The sequence below is a fragment of the Rhincodon typus genome, chromosome 6, assembly GCF_021869965.1.
Source record: "Rhincodon typus isolate 14 chromosome 6, sRhiTyp1.1, whole genome shotgun sequence".
Classification (NCBI taxonomy): Eukaryota; Metazoa; Chordata; class Chondrichthyes; order Orectolobiformes; family Rhincodontidae; genus Rhincodon; species Rhincodon typus.
The window spans coordinates 50,766,828-50,788,096 of NC_063337.1; the positions used below are offsets into that span (position 1 = coordinate 50,766,828).

General features: G+C 41.5%; 1 protein-coding gene across 7 annotated transcripts in view; it reads left to right on the top strand.

Moving 5' to 3' along the window:
• The first annotated feature begins 5,562 nt into the window (after positions 1 to 5,562).
• Positions 5,563 to 21,269, top strand: part of lonrf2 (LON peptidase N-terminal domain and ring finger 2) — a 92,808-nt gene continuing 77,101 nt past the window's right edge. For 4 of the 7 annotated variants that reach the window (XR_007262264.1, XM_048598000.1, XM_048597998.1 and 1 more), the window contains exons 1-6: positions 5,566 to 6,457; positions 17,846 to 17,964; positions 18,107 to 18,229; positions 18,524 to 18,685; positions 19,202 to 19,409; positions 20,223 to 20,322. Coding sequence is in view for 6 of the 7 variants with exons in the window: in XM_048598000.1 (XP_048453957.1) it covers positions 5,761 to 6,457; positions 17,846 to 17,964; positions 18,107 to 18,229; positions 18,524 to 18,685; positions 19,202 to 19,409; positions 20,223 to 20,322 (1,409 nt within the window). In the remaining variant the exon portion in view is untranslated. Of the gene's footprint in view, positions 6,458 to 17,845; positions 17,965 to 18,106; positions 18,230 to 18,523; positions 18,686 to 19,201; positions 19,410 to 20,222; positions 20,323 to 21,269 lie in introns of all 7 variants that reach the window. The other 3 variants (XM_048597994.1, XM_048597999.1, XM_048597996.1) reach the window with 3 other exon arrangements.

Consider the following 21,269-nt stretch of genomic DNA (forward strand, 5'->3'; position numbering starts at 1 on the left):
ATTCTTCCAATTCTTGTGTCATCTTCATTTCCCATTTTGAAATCTGTCTTCAACTTCCTGTATTGTTCAAGCCAAAAACAATGCGCAAGTATACAATTAGATCTCCTGGGTGCCCTGCAGTCCTCTGGTCAAACCATTGACTTTAACAACTTCACCTGCTTCAATATCTCTTATTTTCTTATAGGTTGGGAATGTGGTGGTATGGTTGGGAGCACAGAATGGTTTTGGCATTTTTTTTGTTGTCTGGCTGGAGAATTTTCTGTTTTCAGGTTAAGATTTCTTTCATTTGGAATTGTATTGATCCATTACTTTCATTTTGCCTTTGTATTTTATTGTCATGCTTGCGTCTCATGGTATTTTTTTAACCTTTAATGCGCTTTCACTGTTTCTCTTGACCTACATCTATCCTTTGCCAGCTTTCACTTGTAAACAGTCTTCCAAAAACCCTGCATAAATATTCAACTCATTATCTTCCCTACTTCTATATTGTTTGTTCCATTCCATTTGTCTCCAGTTTCCAGCTGTGTAAAACATCTTAAAATATTGATGTTTGTTTTCACCTTAGGTAGCTGTTGGCTATAATTCTTGCTTTTATTCAGTTCTTTTCATATGAAGTTACAACACGGAAATGGGCAATTTAGCTGGACTATAATAGTATGTTTTGACATAAACAAGTCCCTAGTGACTACTACTAATGATCCTTGTACGCATTAAAAATTTCTTGGAATTTCATTGCGTAAGTAGAACTGTTTAGAAATCCTGTTCCAAACTCCAAATGGCACCACCATACAAATTCATTGTAAATAATGGGTTGGATTGGTTGACAGCTCTGAAACAAAGCTCAATGAAATTTGTTTGAACATTATGTGTGATAAAATTATTCTATTGACATTTCCATTCATTGTAATTATATAGTCATGCAAATAAGGTAAAATTATACATATTTCTAAACAAAAATATGATGATTGAGGTGTAATATTCCAAGTTTTCTCTTTCCTTCAATAATGTTTGTGTGCTTTCTATTCCATTGAATCTTGTAAGTGTTCTATTCATAGTGTCAAAAGTTTTGCTGAGTTTCCATGTAATTTTATTAAACATAAAAGAACAATCTTGCATTTATTATTATCACCTTTCACATCCCTAAAACACCTCAAAGCATTCCACATGTAATGAAATGTAGTCATTGTTGTAGTTTAAGGAACAGATTAGCTCATTTGCGCACAAGTCCTACCAACAGCAATAAAATAGATCATCACGTAATGTGGTGTTCACTGAAGGAAAATGCCATTCCTCTGCACTTCAAAAAAGTGCTATTGAATCTTTTAATTCTACCCAAGAAGGCAGACTGGTCTAAGGGTTTTGTTTCATTGGAAGGATGGTACTTATGAAATGGAGCATTCTGTTATCACTATCAGTCTGAATTTTGTTCTTCAGGGCTCTGAAGTGGGATGTAAATCCACGATCTTATAACTCAGAAGTAAATTTGCTGTCGTTGAGTCAGTTCTGATATCATGGAATTCAATATTCTCTGCTCATGTTACAAAAAGAACCATTAGCAATTGACCAAAAAATTTAAACTTCTAGATTCAGTCTTGGTTTCATAATATACCACCTTCAGCTGACTATTATACACTTAGAAATAGTTAGATTACTTTGTTCCTATCAGTGGCTCATAGCCAGTCAATTCTTCAGCAGTGACTGTTCCAGGCATTTGTTTTGGCAGAGGATCCTCTTTGGCAGCATTTCTGATTAGGAAGAATCCTTTAAAATCAGTCTTTAGTCGAGAAGGTCATATTTATTGCATCAACATTGACCATGTCTCATTACAAAAGATTGTCTTCTGAGAGAAAAAATATTTTTGGAAAAAGAGAAAATGATCACCATTTTAAACAGATAAAAAATCTAAAAGTTCCGGAACTGGAACTCTTTTCCCTGAGATATTGCAGCAGAAACTCAATCACTTGTTGTGTACTCTTTGTCAAACATTTCAACTTTTAATGTTTGCAAGCTACTTGTGTATCTTTAACCTTGTTTTCCTCCCCCAAAGTTCCTGAATGTGCTATTGCCTCAAATCCATGCTCATCTTTTCTGAAACTCTGTATTTGAATCTCTTTCTATCACAGTACCAAAGTCAAAGTCAGAAATTTCATTCCAAATGATGTTGACTAAGATAAGCTACATTCAGCTTAACCTGTCTGCAGCCTTTGACATGGCTAACCATATCAACATCTTCCAAAACCTCTCTACTTTCACCATTGTGTGCAAGACAGATCCCTCTTGGTTCCATCCTTATCTATTTATTCAGCCAGATAACACCTCGATGGGTTCTTTATCAACTCTTGCACCATTACCTCTGATGTTCCTCAAACACCTATAGTTAGCCCCCTTCATTTTCTCCCCTAAGTTCCGTCCCTTAGCAACATCACCTCAGTTTCCAGATGTACAATGATACAACTCAGTCTCATCTCCATGTTTCTAACTCCTCAACTACCCCCAAATCTCAGACTACTTGTCTGGCATCCAATATTGGATTAATAGAAATTTATGACGTTACTTCCAAAATAAATTTTGTCCATGATCAAAGTCGAACAATTTAATCACAACAAACCCCAATTCCTAGCTGGAATTTCCATTTCTGCCTGTGGCAAGTTTGAGTCTGAACAAGATTGTTTACAAATCTAGTGTCCTACTTGACCCAAAGATGAATTTCTGATGATAGGTCTGGGCCATCACAAAGATCACCTATGTCTATTTCTGTAACATCACCTGATTCCACTTCTGTGTCAACTTGTGCCATTCTTTGTATTGTGAAGTATGCTCAGTGCCATTATCTCTCCAGATTTTTATCATGAAATGATGAAGGAATAGCAATATAATTCCACATCATCATGGTCCTGAAAGAGAACAAAGCCCTTCTAATATTTCCTGCCACTATGTGGACCTCCAAGGTTTGTGCACAGCAGCGACATCCGGAATTGGATGTCAGTGAGTCCTTATGCCATTTGATATGCATGGACCCACGATGTGGCTACACAGATTAGAGGGAACGTTGCTTTCAGTTGTTGGTGCAGCTGTACTTCCAGACAATAGGGATTGTAGTTTTGTCAGATGGCGATGAAGAAACTTTGGTGAGTTGCAGTGCATCTAGAAATTATATAAATTTAAGCTGTGGTGCTTTGGCAGTGGATGAATCAAATGATAAGTTGCTGTTTGGGTGCCAGTCAAGCAACTACTTTGTTGGATGATGTCACATTTTTGAATGTTGTTAAAGCAGCACTCAATAGGAAAGTAGAGAGTATTACATCACACTGACTTGTGCTTTGTAGATAATTGAAAGAAATTGGGCAGTCAGGGGGTGAAAAACTTGCTACAGCATACTCAATATCTTGCTTTATTTCATCACTCTTGTATTCATGTAGCCATGACTATTGTGTTTCAGGTCAATGGTGATCTTCAGGATGTTGATGGTGGGAGATTGAGAAATAGTAATGCATTTGGATGTTAAAAGGAAGGCTTAAACTCTCTTTGTCAGTCATTGGTGTGGCTTGGCACTTAAAATAGATGTTAATACACATTTTGAAAAGATTGGACTTGAACTTGGCCCATCAAAATTTTAGATATGTTCTAATCAACCTGTTCAGTAATGCTATTATATACCTATGGAGTAGGTGGGACTTGAATCCCAACTTCCGGGCTCAGAAATAGGGGCACTATCCATGGCGTTCAGAACCATCTCTCTGTCAGACTTTTATCCCAAACTATAAACAGGTTTTCACAACAGAGCTTGATTCAAGTGGGTGCTCGCCCTATCAGGCATTGCTTCCACCATCCAGTTAGATTATTGAGATGTTACTTTATCTGAAGTGAGCCCATGGCCACAATTTTCCAGCTCTGTGCTCAGAATGAGTGTCTAGCCCACATAATCCAAGGAGCTGAAGCAGTAAACTGGGTAACTATTTTATTATATGCACTATTGTAGAAATTGTCATTTTTATCTCCTTTTTTCTTCAATCTATCTGGATAATTATGGTACATGTTATTTCCACATTTTTTAAATTTAACCTGTATCATTTTTTTTCTACCTCATTGCAAGAATGTGATAGTTTATAATCTATTTCCAGTACAGTTATAGTTCCCTTATTAGTTTACTCAGACCAAACAGATTCATATTTCTGACCATTAATACTATCATTGATGTGGTATTTTAATAATACTGTTGCTCTTCCATTCTTCTACTCTAATTCTTCTAACATTTTGAATGAGTAATATTAGGACCCAATTTGCTTCTATTCTAAGAGATGTTTATACAAATGCTGTTATATCAGAGTCCCTTTTGTTTCTCCACTTCAAAACCCAATTTTTCTGTCTCAGTAATGTTCTTTGCTGACTGTGTGATCACATCCTCAAATGTACATTCCAGGAACCTTTCCAACTCCTGTAGTACGTGATAAAGTATCCTGCAGTTTTGTACTTGAGTGCAGGTAATTAGAGACACTTGATTGTACAAGTGGTCATCCCTGACAAACAAATGATGTAGGGTTGTGAGCACCGCCCATCTCTGGTTTCATACAAAACTGTATTCCTGAACTGCTTAATATGAGCGACTACAACCGCTTAGCGATTTATTCCATTCAACTAACAATTTTAGTTAAAGCAAATTACAGCTAATTCCACATTCCACTAGGCCTTAAGATTTCCAACTGATCAACCATTCTATTTCTGTTTCTAAAATACAGAAGGCAACTATTTTCATTTTGGGACATGGCAGAAATATTCATGGAGTTGGGTTTCCTGGACAAGGTTGATGACTTCTCATGACCTGAAACGTTGGGCATAATTTTCCCAATGTCTGAACGACGCGGAATTGCTTGAGAAAAGTTGTCAGAATGAAATCCTCCATGAGACTTCCGATAATAAAAGCAAAAATGCTGCGGAATGCTGAAAATCTGAAACAAAAACAGAAAATTCCGGAGAAACTCTGCAAGTCTGGCCGCTCAGTTATTCTATTCACAGATGCTGCCAGTCCTCCTGAGCTTCGCCAGCAATTTTCTCCGTTTGTATGAGACGATCCGGATTTCACACTAAGGCAAAATATGGGAAAGTCCAGTCCCTTAAGTCCATTTGTCTCGCTCTCCAACAGATCCTGCCTGAACTTGCTGACTATTTAAAGGCTTTTCTGTTTTTATTTCAGATTCGCGGCATCTGCAGCGTCCCGCTTTGTGATTGATATTTTAAATGCAAGGTATCCGGCTTTATTTTGTTTCGTTGTCGGCTCATTTTACGGGTTACCTCCTGCGCTGATTTGAAAGGAGGAGTGGGGCTAAACTGATGGGACAGGGCAGCTGTCGTTCTCATTTCCAATAATTCGGTCTTAAGTCGTATTTCTAACCATTTACCCGGGAAGGGAAATCGCTCATTTGATCGTTTCTTCTAACATTTGGTGGGAAATAAAAGGGACGGTGTCCAAATTAATCATATTCCGCCACCCCCCCCCCCATGAGTAAATGTGGTGATGTTGAAGCCGCAGCCGCTGTGTTTTATCCAACAGCTGCTCGCCTGGCTCGGGTTATATAATGTCCTGAGAGGCGGGAGGAAGGAGGCCACACTGACTGGCTGAGGGGGCGGAGACCGACCGACCGACCGATAGGCAGGCATTGAGCCCTGGCTGCAGCCGCCGCCACCGCCACTCGGGCCCTCGACTGCCGGTTCTAGCCCCCGCCCCCTCTATCTGGTGGGTGGGCTCGGCCCAGCCTGGGCTCCATGGAGGCTCCGGCCGCTCGCTCCGAGATGCTGGAACTGGCCGACGAGGCTTTCCGGGCGATGAACTACGAGCTGGCGGCCGATATCTACGAGTGCCAGCTGTTGGAGCTGGGCCCTGAGCGGGCCCTCTACCTAGGCAAGGCCGATGCTCTGGCCCGCTGCTGCCGCTTCACCGAGGCCTTCGAGGCCTACCGCAGCGCCGCGGACCTGGATCGGCTTCGGCCCGACGACCTGGGCGACCTCCTGGACTGTATCGCCACCAATGTCCGCCTGAAAGAGGCGCTGCCGCAGGCTGCGGGCCGGCTGCGGCACGGAGGCCCCGAGGAGGGGGAGGAGGAGGCCGCCTCGGAGCCTCTCAGTTGCCGAGTCTGCCTGGAGCTGCTCTTTGAGCCCGTGTCGCTGCCGTGCGGCCACACTTTCTGCCGGAGGTGTGTAAAGGAGGAGACGGTGACTGGGTGTAAATTGTGCCGGCTGTCGCCGACCGTGCACCCAGGAGCCGCGGCCGCTTCCTCCTCCTCCTCGTCCTCGGCCAAGCCCGGACCACATCTCGGGCTCAATGTGGTTCTGTGTAACTTGTTGGAGAAATGGTTCCCGTCGGAGTGCCGCGCCCGGCGGCTACAGCAGGAGGCGGCGGAGCTGGCAGAGCGCGGGGATTACACGGTGGCCCTGGGCCTGTGTGAACAGGCGCTGTCTCTGGGTAAGAGCAGTGAGGGAGGGGAGAGAGAGGAGGCCTGCTCCTCGAGTGGGCTCCCTCCCTTACTCACTGGTTCATGGGGAAGGGCGGCAGCAGCCTCCCAGCTCCTCTGGGCAGGCCAGCATCAGGATTGTTTGTTTGTTTGTTTATTAATTATTTATTTATTTGACGGAACTGGAGTCGGTCAGTCCAAACCCATGTTTGGCCCACTTCTGCTTTTCACTTGTGTAACTGGCTTTAAAAAAACGCAACAACAGTGTTTATCTGCCCTTATTTAATTTCAAACTTCCAGCATCTGCAGCGTTTTGTTCTCGATATGGTCCATTTAAGATCCTGACACGCCCCTTCGCAGGAGCGTTATGAAACCAACTTTGACACCAAGCCACATAAGGAGCTGTCCGGTCGGATGTCCAAAAACTTGGTCAGGGATAGGTTTTTACAGAACATCGTGAAGGAGGAAAGGTTTAGGGAAAACATCCCAGAGTGTGGAGCTTAGGCAGCTGGAGAAATTTGAGTTCTCAGGGCAATAATAGGCCAGGTGTGGAAACTCATTCGTAAAGGCCTAGAATCTGGAAAAATAAACATATAATCTTAATTTCCTGTAGCTGTTTTTGTTGTTGAACCGTGCACTTAACTCAGCTATTTATACAATTAGTGTTAAATGCAATGGTACAACAACAAAACCAGCTACAAGAAATTGGAATTATACGTTGTGTTTTCAGTGCCATGGGTTTCCGAGAGCTAATGATGAGCCAAGTAGTTAGTCCATGTTGAAAGATAATTTTGCAGTGAGCATCGTTTTAATTGTTTCTTTTATTGGATGTGTTTAGTTAACTGGTGGTGTAGTGACAGTGAAGAAGGTACAACAGGATCTTGACCATGGGCCAATGGGCAGATGGAGTGAATCCTAGATAAATGAGGTGCCACATTTTGGTAGGTGAAATCAGGGCACAACTTATATACTTTAATGGTAAAGTCATTGGGAGTGTTGCTGAACAGGTTCATAGGTGAACATGGAGTTGCAGGAAGGTAGGCTAGTGAAGAAGGCGTTTGGTACGCTTGGTCAATACATTTGAGTAGAGGAGTTGGGTGTGGCGGGGTCATGTTGCTGCTGTACAGGACATTGGTTAGACCACTTTTTTGGAATTCTGTGTTCAGTTCTGGTCTCTCTCCCATAGGAAGGATGTTGTTAAACTTGACATGATGCAGAAAAGATGTACAAGGATGTTGCCAGGGTTGGAGGTTTTGAGCAGGGAGAGTCTGAATAGGCTGGGGCTATTTTCTCTAGTGCATTGGAACCTTGAGGGGTGACTGTTTAGGCTTAAAATCATGACGGATATGGATAGGGGAGTCCAAAACTAGAGGGCACCAGTCATAGTCATTGAATAATACAGCATGGAAACAGGCCCTTTGGCCCAAACTGGTCTATGGTGCCCACTCAGTTAGTTCCAATTGCCTGCATTTGGCCCATGTCCCTCTTGAACTCTTCTCACCCACGTACCTATCCAAATGTTTTTTAAATGTTGCTATTGTACCTGCCTTAACCATTTTCTCTGGCAGCCCATTCCATATACACACCACTGTGTGTGAAGTTGCCGCCCCTCTGTTCCTTCTTAAATCTATGCCCTCCAGTTTTCAATTCCCCACCCTTGGGTGTGGGGGTGTGGGGAGGAGGGTTGGAGAAAGACTATATGCATTCATCCTATGTATGCCCCTCATGATTTTTATACACCTCAATAAGGTCACCCCTCACTTTCCTACGTTCCAAGGAATAAAGTCCCATCCTGTCCAAGCTCTCCCTATAACTTGGGCCTACTAGTCCTGGCAACATCCTCGTAAATATTCTTGGCACACTTTCCAGTTTAGCTATGTCTTTCCTATAACAGGATGACCAAAGCTGTACACAATATTCCAAGTGTGGCCTCATCAACAACTTATACAACTGTAACATAACGTATACTGAGTGCTATACTCCTCGACTGATGAAGGCCAGCATGCTAAATGCCTTCTTCACCCCTCTGTCCACTTGTGACGCCGCCTTCAACAAACTATGTACTTGTACTCCTGGGTCCCTCTGTTCCACAACACTCCTCAGACCTTATTGTTTACCATGGAAGGTCAAACCAAGGTAGGACTTAGGAAGTGCAATACCTCACTTATCTGCACTGAATTGCATTTGCCGATCCTCAGCCCACCTTCCCGTCTGATCAAGATCCCTCTAATTTTTGATAACCTTCTTTGCTATCGGTGATTTTATATCATCCGCAAGCTTGCTAATCATGCCTTGTACGCTCACATCCGGATCATTTATGTAAATGACAACGGTCCCAGTACTGACCCCTGTGGTGTGGCACATCACTAGTCACAGGCCTCCAGTCCAAGAAACAATCTTCAACCATCACCCTCTGCTTCCTTTTGAATCCAATTAGCTAACTCTCCCTGGATCCCATGTGACCTAACCTTCAATAGTCGCCTGCCGTGTGCGACCTTGTCGAAGGCCTTGCTAAAGTCCATATAGACAGCATCCACTGCCCTACCCTCCTCCATCCTCTTGGTTACCTCTTAGAAAAAATCTGAAAGATTTGCCACAAATCCATGCTGACTATCCCTGATCAGACCGTGACTATTCAAATGTTGGTTGAACCTGTCCCTCCGTATCCTCTCCAATAACTTGCCTACCACTGATGTCAGGCTCACTGGCCTGTAGTTCCCTGGCTTGTCTTTGCTATCTTTCTTAAACAATGGAACATTAGCCACCCTTGTCTTCTGGAACTTCACCAATGGCTAAAGATGAAGCAAAAATCTCTCTCTGCAATTTCTTCCCTAGCCTCCCACAACGTCCGAGGATGGACTTGATCAGATCCAGGGGATTTATCCATCTTTGTGCGTTAAGGCTGCAAACACCACCTCTCTGGTAATACATATGTAGTCTACAAAATCCCCACTTGTTTCCCTTATTTCCTTAGCATCCATGATTCTATCCTCAGTAAACACTGAGGAGAAATATTCATTAAAAACCTTCCCTATCTCCTGTGACTCCACACATAGATGACTATGTTGATCTTTAAGGGGACCTATTCTCTCCCTAGCTACCCGTTTGCTCTTAATATAGCTATAAAACCTCTTGGGATTATCTTTAAACTTATCTGCCAGATCCTTCCCATACCCTCTTTTTGCTGTTCTGATTTCCCTTTTGTGTGTGCTCCTATACAACTTATAGTCTTTTAGGTATTCACTTGAGCCAGACAGCTTACACCCAGTACGTGCTGCTGCGTTTTTCCTGACCAGAGCCTCAATATCCCTTGTCAACCAGGGATTCCTAAAACCTGCCAGATTTTTCCCTTCACCATAACAGGGACACACTGTCCATGGGCTCTTGAAATCACACTTTTAAAAGCCTTCTATTTGCCAGTTCATAGAATCTCTACAGTGTGGAAACAGGCCCTTCAGCCCAACAAGTCCACACCAACCCTTGGAGCATCCCACCCAGACCCATCCCCTTATAACCCACGCACCCCTGAACACTACAGGCAATTTAGCATGGCCAATCCACCTAACCTGCATATCTTTGGACTGTGGGAGGAAACCGGAGCACCCGGAGGAAACCCATGCAGACACTGGGAGAATGTGCAAACTCCACACAGACAGTCGCCTGAGGCTAGAATCGAACCCAGGTCCCTGGCGCTGTGAGCCTGCAGTGCTAACCACTGAGCCACCATGCCGCCCCAGTTGTTCCTTTTCCTTCCAACAGACCCATCCAATCGACTTCAGCTAGATCCCACCTGATAGCTCCAAAATTGGCCCTGCTCCAGTTCAGCACCTTAACCTGTGGACTTGTCCTATCTTTTTCCATAACTGTTAGAACTGAGAGTTATGATCACTGACTGGTTTAAGGCAAGAGGGGAAAGATTTAAAAGGGACCTAAAGGGCAACCTTTTCACACAGAGAATGGTGCGTGTATGGAATGAACTACCAGAAGAAATGGTGGAGCCTGGTACAACCGTAACACTTTAAAATGCATCTGGCTGGGTATATGAATGGGAAGGGTTTGGAGGGATGTGGGCCAAATGCTGGCAAATGGGATTTGAATAATTTAGGATATCTGGTCGGCATGGATGATTTCATCTCGAGGGTCTGTTTCCTTGCTGTACATCTGTGACTCCAAGATTAATGCATTCTCAAATGAGAATGTTAACTAGTTTGGTTTGGAGATTTTTATTGAAGTAGGTATAATTATGGCATCTTTAGCCAGTGAAAGATTTGGCGTCTCTTAGACATAACTGGTATGTCATGATTTTGAAAGCTAATTATTCTGAATTTTATCATCTTGTAAGAATGTCAGCAATTTCTTCGGTTTGGAAGCAGTGCAATTACAGATTAAGGTAAAATTGCCATAGCCCTAGGGCACTGTCGGGCTGCTATCTCACTAGAGAGGAATGACTGATGAGGTCAAAGAAGTTAGGACCTTCATGGTGACTTCAGCCAACACAAGAATTGAACCCATGCTGTTGGCATCACTCTGCTCTATATACTAGCTGTCCAGCCAACTGAGCTAATCAGTCCCAATTAATTGATTTACTTGCAGATTAATTTGTCAATGCCTGATGTGTTTTGTAACATGAGCATTGTATCAAGTTTATTGGTATAAGGTTTTGCACATTATGAAATCAAAGGGACTGGAAATATGTCATACAGTTCCTTGAGCCTGTTATATTGTTCAGTTATATTATATCTAGTGTATATCTTAACTCTGTTTACCTGCCTTGCTTCCATAACTAAAATTATTATGGAAATATATTCAATCCATGTCACTGAAATTTTTCCTTAACCTAGACTGTCATAGTGTTCTTGGGGTGAGATATTTCTCTGTTCTTCAGTTCTCTTTGAGCCTAAGGTGGATGATCTCCCACTTAACCACATTAAATTCCATCTGCCAGAAATTTGCTGGGTTTTTTTTTAAAATCTATCAATATCCCTTTGAAACTTTGTGCTCTAGCCTAAACTCTTTACTTTAGTATCTATTACTTTATATTGTGGGAAAACTCAGACATACAGATTACTCGTCCTTCATCCAAGGAATTTTAAAAGCATTCCTATCCCAAGATAGATCACGTGGGAGGGTATTCAAAATTTGTCAGTTGACATGCAGAACCATTATAGACTTTTTTGACTCCTCCTTTCCAACAAATTCCCTGTCCAAGCCATTAGGCTTGTATAGATTTCATGCTCGTTTTTGTTTCTTGTGAATTGTTAAATGTTTTCTGGAAATCTATTGGATAACGTCTACTGACAAACCCTTATGTGCTTTGTTAATGTGCATGATTTGTGCAATGCACAAATTTGTGAAAAAGGTGCAACTGTTGAGATTTTAAAATGATGCAGGATCAAGTGTAATGCTTTTATTTGTTGTGCCTAGCTTCGGTAGGAATGGACATTCAGTGTAGTTTGTTTTAAAAATTTAAATTATCCTAGCTGGAGTAGGAGTTTCATTTTTGGGTTTTTTTTAATACATTTGTCGAATGTGGGCATTGCTGGCTGGCCAGCATTTATTGCCTGTCCCTAGTGGTCTTTGAGAAGGTGGTGGTGAGCTGCCTTCTTGAATCGCTGTAGTCTGTGTATTGTAGGTTGCCCCCAATGCCCTTAGGCAGGGTTTTAACTTGTGTTAGGTTTGATATAAGTGGTGAATGCTAGATTAAGAATTGTTCCTTTTCATGGAACTGGTGATCCCTCAATTTCCTAAATTATTAGATAACTTCTAATGTAAATTTCAACCCTTTCTATGTAAGCATCAACAACATGCCTAAGCATTAAATTTCCTATTTCTGGAAGGTTCTGTTAATACTCAAAGCAAAACCACTCTTTTGCAACAAACATTCATGGTGTACGGGAAAATTTAACTTTAACCTATAGAATAAAAATAACATAGAATTCTCACTTTTGGTTGAAAAGATCCAAAAAACTGGACTTCGGACATCTAGCTGTGAGGAGAATATTTTAGTAAAAGCAATTTAACAAGCCTGAAAGACTGTTACTCAATTGAATGATCTTTATCAAGCTAATATTTAACTTCCACGTAACATCCAAATCTTTTTCTCCATGTGACATTTACACTTGAGCACCAGGGCACATCAGTCTCTGTCCAATTTCTCCTCTTTCAACGGAACCTGTTTTGCTTCATGAGAGTTGTATGTATGTGTATATTTCTGTGAAGTTTGTTTTTTTTATTATTTTCTCTTATATACGCTTTTTTTGAGAATTGTTTTGTAAATAGAAATTACATGATGGTCTACGAAGCCATAAGGGAAAAAAGTCAGAGAGCTTTCCTCCAGAGACTGGTGGGCAGATGAGGGTTGTGCGTGTCTAAGTAAATGTGAAACTTCAACTTGACAGCCAAACACAGCCTGATGAAGGGTGTAAACCCAAACATCGACTTTCCTGCTCCTCTGATGCTGTCTGACCTGTGTTCCTCTAGCTCTATTGTATTGTCTGTGACACCAGCATCTCCAGTACTTGCTACCTCTATCTCACAGCCAACTATACTTTGTTAATCTTTGGAAAAGATGAAAATAAGTGTGAATGTAGTGACATGAACGTCATGTTATAGAAACCATTTAGAAGTTCCCAAAGACAAAGCTATTTATCCCTGTATCTTCTATGCACCTATGAGGCTTGTACAAGTAAGTCAATAGCCATTTGACTCAAATGGCTAATGTACCGTTGAACCAAATGTCATAGTCATACAGCATGGAAACAGACCCTTTAATCCAACCAGCCCATGCCAAACAATCCCAAACTAACCTAGTCTCATCTGCCTGCTCCTGGCCCATATCCCTCAACCTTTCCTATTCATGTTTAAAAGACATTTTGGATTGGTACGTTTTAGTTGTATCTGCATCCACCACTTCCTCAGGATGTTCATTCCACACACAAACCACCCTCTGATTTTCCAAAAAAATTGCCTTTGTTTTCTTGTTTTAAAATCTCCTGTCATCTTTTTTTTTTTAAAAAAAAAAAGCCCCCTCATCTTGAAATCCCCCATCCTAGGGAAAAGACAACTACCATTAACTGTATCTATACCTCACTATTTTATAAAATAATCAGGTCGCCTCTCGACCTCCTATGCTCCAGTGGAAAAGGAACCAGCCTATCCAGCCTTTCTTTTTAACTTAAACCTTCCATGCCCGGCAACATCCTGGTAAACTTCTTCTGAACCCCCTCCAGCTTAATAATATCCTTCTACAACTAAATGACAGAAAATGGGCACAGTATTCCAGAAAAGTCCTCACCTTTGTCCCCCTCCACCCACACATCAATGCGTACCGGTCACGTTTGGACATTGAGCAGTTTTTCCACTGCCTCTGCCTCCACGCTTACTACTTCAACTGTGAACCTCACCCTCCCTCTACTGACCCCTTCTCCCGCCTCCAACACACCCCCTCCTCCTGGACACCACCCCAAGGCCTCCTACCCTCCCTCGACCTCTTCATCTCCAACTGCCGCTGTGACACCAATCGCCTCAACCTCTTCCCCCGCAGAACGTGCAGCCCTCCGCTCCAATCCCAACCTCCCCATAAAACCCGCGGACAAGGGAGGCGCAGTTGTAGTATGGCGCACTGACCTCTACATCGCCGAGGCCAGACACCAACTCTCTGACACCTCCTCCTGCCGCCCCCTTGATCATGACCCCACCCCCGAGCACCAAACCATCATCTGTCAAACCATCCACAACCTCATCACCTCAGGTGACCTCCAACCTCATCGTTCCTGAACCCCGCACTGCCTGCTTCTATCTCATTCCCAAAATCCACAAACCTGACTGCCCTGGTCGACCCATTGTCTCTGCCTGCTCCTGCCCCACCGAACTTATCTCCAACTATCTAGACTCCATTTTCTCCCCCTTGGTCCAGGAACTCCCTTCCTACGTCCGTGACACCACCCACGCCCTCCATCTCCTCCAGAACTTACAATTCCCCGGTCCCCAACACCTCATCTTTACCATGGACGTCCAGTCCCTATACACCTGCATTCCCCATGCAGATGGCCTACAGGCCCAACCAGTCCCCCTCCACTGACACCCTCATCCGCTTAGCCGAACTTGTCCTCACCCTCAACAACTTCTCTTTCAATTCCTCCCACTTCCTACAGACATGGGTACCTACATGGGGCCCAAGCTATGCCTGCCTGTTTGTAGGTTACGTGGAACAATCCCTCTTCCATACCTACACTGGCTCTAAACCCCACCTCTTCCTCAGTTACATTGACTGTATCGGCGCCGCCTCGTGCTCCCACGAGGAACCCGAACAGTTCATCCACCTCACCAACACCTTCCACCCCAACCTTAAGTTCACCTGGACCATCTTCAATACCCCTCTCTCCTTCCTGGACCTCTCTGTCTCCATCTCGGGCAACCACCTCGAAACCAATATCCATTTCAAGCCCACAGCTATCTCGAATATATCTCCTCCCACCCACCTTCCTGCAAAAATGCCATCCCCTATTCCCAATTCCTTCACCTCCGCCGCATCTGCTCCCAGTCTGAGGCATTCCACTCCCATACAACTCAGATGTCCTTGTTTTTCAAGGACCGCAACTCTCCTCCCCACCTCCTGCAGTGCCACAACGATACCACCCGAAGATTGCAGGAACAGCATCTCGTATTCTGCTTGGGAACCCTGCAGCCCAATGGTATCAATGTGGATTTCACAAGCTTCAAAATCTCCCCTCCCCCTACCGCATCCCAAAACCAGCCCAGCTCGTCCCTGCCTCCCTAACCTGTTCTTCCTCCCACCTCAAGCCGCACCCCCATCTCCTACCTACTAACCTCATCCTGCCCCCTTGACCTGTCCGTCCTCCCTGGACTGACCTATCTCCTCCCTACCTCCCCACCTACACTCGCCTTTACTGGCTCCATCCCCACCTCTTTGACCTGTCCGTTTCCTCTCCACCTATCTTCTCCTCTATCCATCTTCTATCCACCTCCCCCTCTCTCCCTATTTATTTCAGAACCCCCTTCCCCTCCCCCATTTCTGATGAAGGATCTAGGCCCGAACCGTCAGCCTTCCTGCTCCTATGATGCTGCTTGGCCTGCTGTGTTCATCCAGCTCTACACCTTGTTATCTCCTATACAACCTCCATGACTTTCCAACTCCTATACTCAAAGGACTGAGCAATGAAGGCAAGCGTGCCTTTTTGACCACCTGTCTATATGTGACACAAACTTCAAAGAACTATGTATCTGCATGTCTAGGTCCCTCTGTTCTATAAATAATACAGAAGGCCTTACCATTAATTGTATAAACCCTACCCTTGTATGTTTGTCTGCCTCACTTATTGGGAACAGATAATTTATCCCATTTAGCACAATAATAGTCCAACATGATTACTTCATTTATGGAAGATTTGTCTTCCACTCAATTCTGAGGGTTTTGTTTGTAATCTGTTTTCTAATCTTGAAAGTATCGTAGTTTCAGACAATGTACTTTGGATCTGGAAATTCAGAAAATCAAAATGTTCGATTTGCTGAGAGCAAAAGCTAATATCTTTCATTAAACTTTGAAGGTCTGAGATGCAGTCCATAATAAATTCTTAGCCAATCCTGCCCTGAAACTCTAGGATCAATCTAGAATCAATCTAGAATGTAAAGATAACTCCAGGTTTTTATTTCCATGTCCAACTGGCTTTTTTTTTAAAAGCCCCCTGTCTGCTCCTTTTTAATTTGTTTCCCATCCCCTCTCTGCATATTGACTTCCATTGTTGCTTGGTTCACTGATGTTCATAATGTGTTCAAATCCTATAATGATTTATCCCTGCAATCTGTAGCTACCTACAATCCTTTAGCCTTTTGAAGTAACAGTTTTACAGCCGTGGGCACTTATTCATGACATCCATTTTACCCTGTTATTAGTGCCATGCCATTTGGGTGCTCCATGTTATCTCTTGGATTGAGTTTTTTTAAAATCATGTGCTATTGTCTTCTTTTAAGTTGGGAGCCATTTCTTTTTTGTCTGACCGCACACTTTTTCACACACCTTGGGACATTTTTCTATATTAAATATACTGTGAATTACTGTTGTAAGACTCTAACCTTCTAGAGTATAAGATGGCATCATCTTTGGGGAGGGAGAGAGAAACATACTTGGACTTTAGATCTGTTTACCTGAGACCTGAAGAAAATGCAAGAGCTGCTCAATGTAGGCTTTGCTACAAGGAAATATCCTAATGGGTTTTTTCAACATGTAAATATAGTGATGGATGCTGTCCAGCAGATCATGTATTTTCATGAATGTTACTAAGATTAGTGATTTTTGTTTTTTGTTTTGTTTTGTTCGTCCTAATGTTCCAATTCACAACTGCTGACTAGGTTAAGAATATCCAGTGCTAATTCTGAATAAAATCCATTTTAATCCTGATTGAGTGATTAATCAGCTTTCAAGGAAATGTACTTGGTTCACTATTGTTTGCTAATTGAATGATAACCTACTTGCAAGTCAATGGGCAATAGCCCACTTTGAGCACACATTTATAGACAGTTGATCAACACTTTCACATAGTAGTTTCATAGATTTTGAAAAAACTACAATACTGTTTAGATATTCAGATTGGTAAAATGGTTTTGTATGTCAGATGTTCTCTGCATTGGATGTGCATGGTTAAGATTCTACATAAAAGTATTCTATACATGAAATTTGGGCTTTTTTGTTGAGATTTGACGGTTATATTTACGCAGCTTTAAATGCGTTTTCTTGACTATTTATTTATGAGTTTCTATTATATTTTAATCCTTATGCAGTTTGTAATTCCGAGTGCCAGCTGTTGTACCTTGGTAGCACAGTCTCCAGCAGTTTCTCCCTAATAGGCAATTCTGGTGAATTTTGTTTTGCTGAAATTCTCACCTCCAATTATTAAATGGCAAAATATTTTTGTAACTGTCTGTTTGGTTGCTTGAAGAATTCACTGTTTTAGAGGACGGGTACATGCTGGGCATTACAGAAGTTGGTGTCATTTGAGTTGGTTTTAGCAATTAATCATAAACTGATTTGTAGCAGTATAAGAATCTGGTAGCGCTCTCAATCGTAGTTACATGATGCATCTTGCTGCATACTAAATAGAATAAAGGGATGTGTTTAATGAGGAAATCAATTAGTTGTTGCTGTTTATTGAAAAAGTGAAACTTTGGCTGATTTCAAAAAGTGCTGGTTAGACTTGACTGACTTTACGGTTTTCTGCGATCCAGATAATGTGAAAGCGGAAAGTTTTGAAATATTTTTATAAACAAATGGTTAACGTGCTACCAGCTGGATGTACAGAGCAAATTATTAAATACTGCAGGTATAGTCAACAATATTTAATCTTACATTAAGACATCTTAAATTGTACCCTCTATTTCTTCAGTACCTCATGACTACTTGGTGAGATGTTATCGTGCTGAGCTATATGTAACTACAGGAAAATACAAGGAAGCACTTTGTGATGGAGATGTAGCATGTGCACTTAAACCACTAAAGACAAAGGTATTGCTTTGTATTATATAAGGGTTTTTTATTTTTTTTTTTTTTGTTCACAATTTGTCTTAATTTTGTGTTTTTAAATTGCACAGTTGACGCTGCTCAAATTGTGATTAATTGTTCAAATTTTTGTCTCTCTTCCTGATAGGCGCATTTTTGGAAAGCTCAAGCTCTGGTTAAAATGGGCAGAACTGAAGAAGCTTTAAAGGAGTATATATACTGCATTGCTTTGAAACCAGACTGGAATTCTGTAAGACTCGAAGCACAAAAGGTAATTTTTCTTTTATTTGACTTGACCATCAAAATCTTTTGACCAAATATGTTCCCAGCTGGGCACAGCTGTGCTGATTATTGGTCATCTAGTGTTGGTCACAAACACAACAGAAATATAATGAGACCAAAAGTGACTTGTATTGTTGTTGTATGATTCGATTATATACTTGGTTAAAAATTATTCTCCTATACAACTGGTCAAATGTGATTGGCAGCTTAACTTTCAAAATATTCTATTTGACTGTGCATCTTGGATAATCCAATAAAATATTAACTATAATTTTTGCCTTAGATATTATGTGATATGTTTTCACCTGTTTTGGAGAATATGCCAGATACTCTACCAACCAACAAGCGACCACAGTCATCTTGTTTAAGACCTAAACCTACTTTTCTCAGCACTTTTAGTCCCACATCAGTTGCCAGAGATGATACAGTTGCTGCACCTTCTCAGGTATGTTTAAACTTTTAAAGTATTTATAAAGATAGGCATAGTTTAGTGCAAACAAACTGCTTAAATTTGTTGTCTTCACATTTGTATTCTATTTTCTTCAGCAATGCCTATAGAGCTTAATTTGTGTGTCTTTTCTTTTTTGTTTTGGATCAGATGATGTTTAGGTTCCACTTGACCCTTTTTGTAGTAGGAAGCTGAAGGAAAGTGGAATTATTGAGCCAAAGGATCAATCCAAACTGAACATGTAGAATGTTGTACACATTAAAATCAGCTTGATTTTAGTCTCTTGTGCATGCTAATTTTGAGTGGAGGTGATACTCTACTATCTGTAGAAAAATTTGATTTGAGACTGCAGTTATTCAGTAACTTGTGCATTAATTATTTAGATTTATAGGAAGGAATCTTGACTGTATTGTCAACTGACCTTTTTTTTTACATTTAAGACTGTTGATAAATGTGCCTCTCTGAATTTTGAATTTTAAATTGTGAAGTACCTTGCATGTTTTCTCCTCTTAGGTTTTTTCCAAAATGAACAATATTACAGCACCAGAACGAAATACATCAAGTCAAATACTCACAAAGTCCAAGGCTACACCAGGTGAAACCTCTGTGCTCGTTGAAGCAGTTCCATCTGGTTTTAGTAACGGCAACCAAAAGAGAAAGCTATCATGTGAGACAGATCTCTGTGAGAGCATCGAAACAACCAGCAAAATGGCAAAAAAAGGTTTGACACTTTGACGTTTCATATTTGGGAGTGCCTCTCTGGATATGTTTAAGGCAGACTAAACAGAACCTTGCTTAAGCAAGGAGGTAGGTTGGAATGTGGACTAATTGGATCAGCCACGATTGTGTGGTGTACTGGGCTCGAGGGCACTATTTACTCTTGCTCCTAATTCATAGCTTTGTAAGTGCAACTTGGTCAAAATATGAAACATAAAAAGTGACTTTTTTCTTTGCCTGCAAATAAAACAGCAGTTGGTGAGATGTGGAAGCTTCACTTCACTTGTTAAAGTGTTTACAATGTAGGCAGAAAACCACCCTGTAGTTAGATAATGAAAATGAAATGTGGCAAATTTGCATGAATATTTTCTTCTGTTAGTTGAGTCTGTTGGAATTTATAATGGCAAAAATTGACTCTGGAGTAAACATGGTGCATGGAAAGTCAAGATTTTAAAAGCACAGATGTGATAGGCTAAATGGCTGCATAGTGTGTTCCAATTTTGATCATTATAAACTCCTGCCAACCAGAAAATTTTCTGGATCAATGGTATACATGTCGGCAGGCAGTCTGTCCACATACGCCTGATACACAATCATTCCTTGATGCTTTCTGGTTGGTGGCTGGAGCTGGATTGTTCAAAAATTAAATTTATGATGACCTCTTGCAGAGATTTCCCAAGATGAAATGAATGATTATTTTGAAACTCCCTTAAATTTTCATTTTGCTAAAAGTGAGACTACTAGAAGGAAGCTACGGTTTTTTTTTTTGGTAATTATTGTGGTTTTAAAAAATACAATTCTTCTCTTTCTAAATCAGATGAATTTGTACCCTTGACATTTGACAATTTTAAAGCGTCAAGAGAGATTCCCAGTGAACTTGTGGATCCGTTCGATTTTGAATGTTCTCTCTGTATGAGGTATTTTGTTTTTTTCTTTTTTTGTTTTGTTTTTCTCTTTAAATGTTTCTTCCAAATATTTCTACAATAAGTTATTCAGAAACAAGTATTTTTCTGTATGAAATGTAGAATTTTTGGTTTTGAAATCAATTTGGAACTTTTCAGTATAGACGATCCTTTTGATTTAGTGCTGAAATATGTTTTGTGTGAAATCGAAACAGCTTCAGGCTATCATAGAATAGAATTCATAGAATTCATAGAATCCCTACAGTGTGGAAACAGGCCATTTGGCCCAACAAGTCCACACTGCCCTTCGGAAGAGCATCCCACTCCAACTCGTTCCCCTACCCCTGCATTTTCCCCATGTCTAACCTAAACATCCCTGGACACCAAATGGGCAATTTAGCATGGCCAATCCACCTACCCTGCACATCTTTTGGACTGTGGGAGGAAACCTGAGCACCCGGAGGAAACCCATGCAGACACTGGGAGAATGTACAAACTCCGCACAGACAGTCTCCCTGGGGCGGAATTGAACCCGGGTCCCTGGTGCTGTGAGGCAGCAGTGCTAGCCACTGAGCCACCATGCTGCCCAAGAGGCTACTAAGAGGCTTTTTTGGGAAAACCTTTAAGAATTGGGACTAATCCAGGTTTTCACTACTTTTCTTTTTTTCTAAAAAAAAAAAATTCCGAGTTTTTAAGAAGGTTGCTTTCATTATATAGAATGTTTGTTTGTTTGGCCACATACTGCAGGTTCAGTATTTTGGAATACCCACCAGGAACCTTTTATGCTCTGGTGCATTCAGCTGACTTGGCCAAAGCACTTGGCTGTCACACTAAGGGAGCAGAAATGGGCCATTCAGTCCATTAAAGTCTACTCTGCCATTCAATAAGATCATGGCTGATCTAATGGCCCTCAACTCCATTTTTCTATCTCTTTCCCATGCCCGTGATTTCTAAATTGCTAA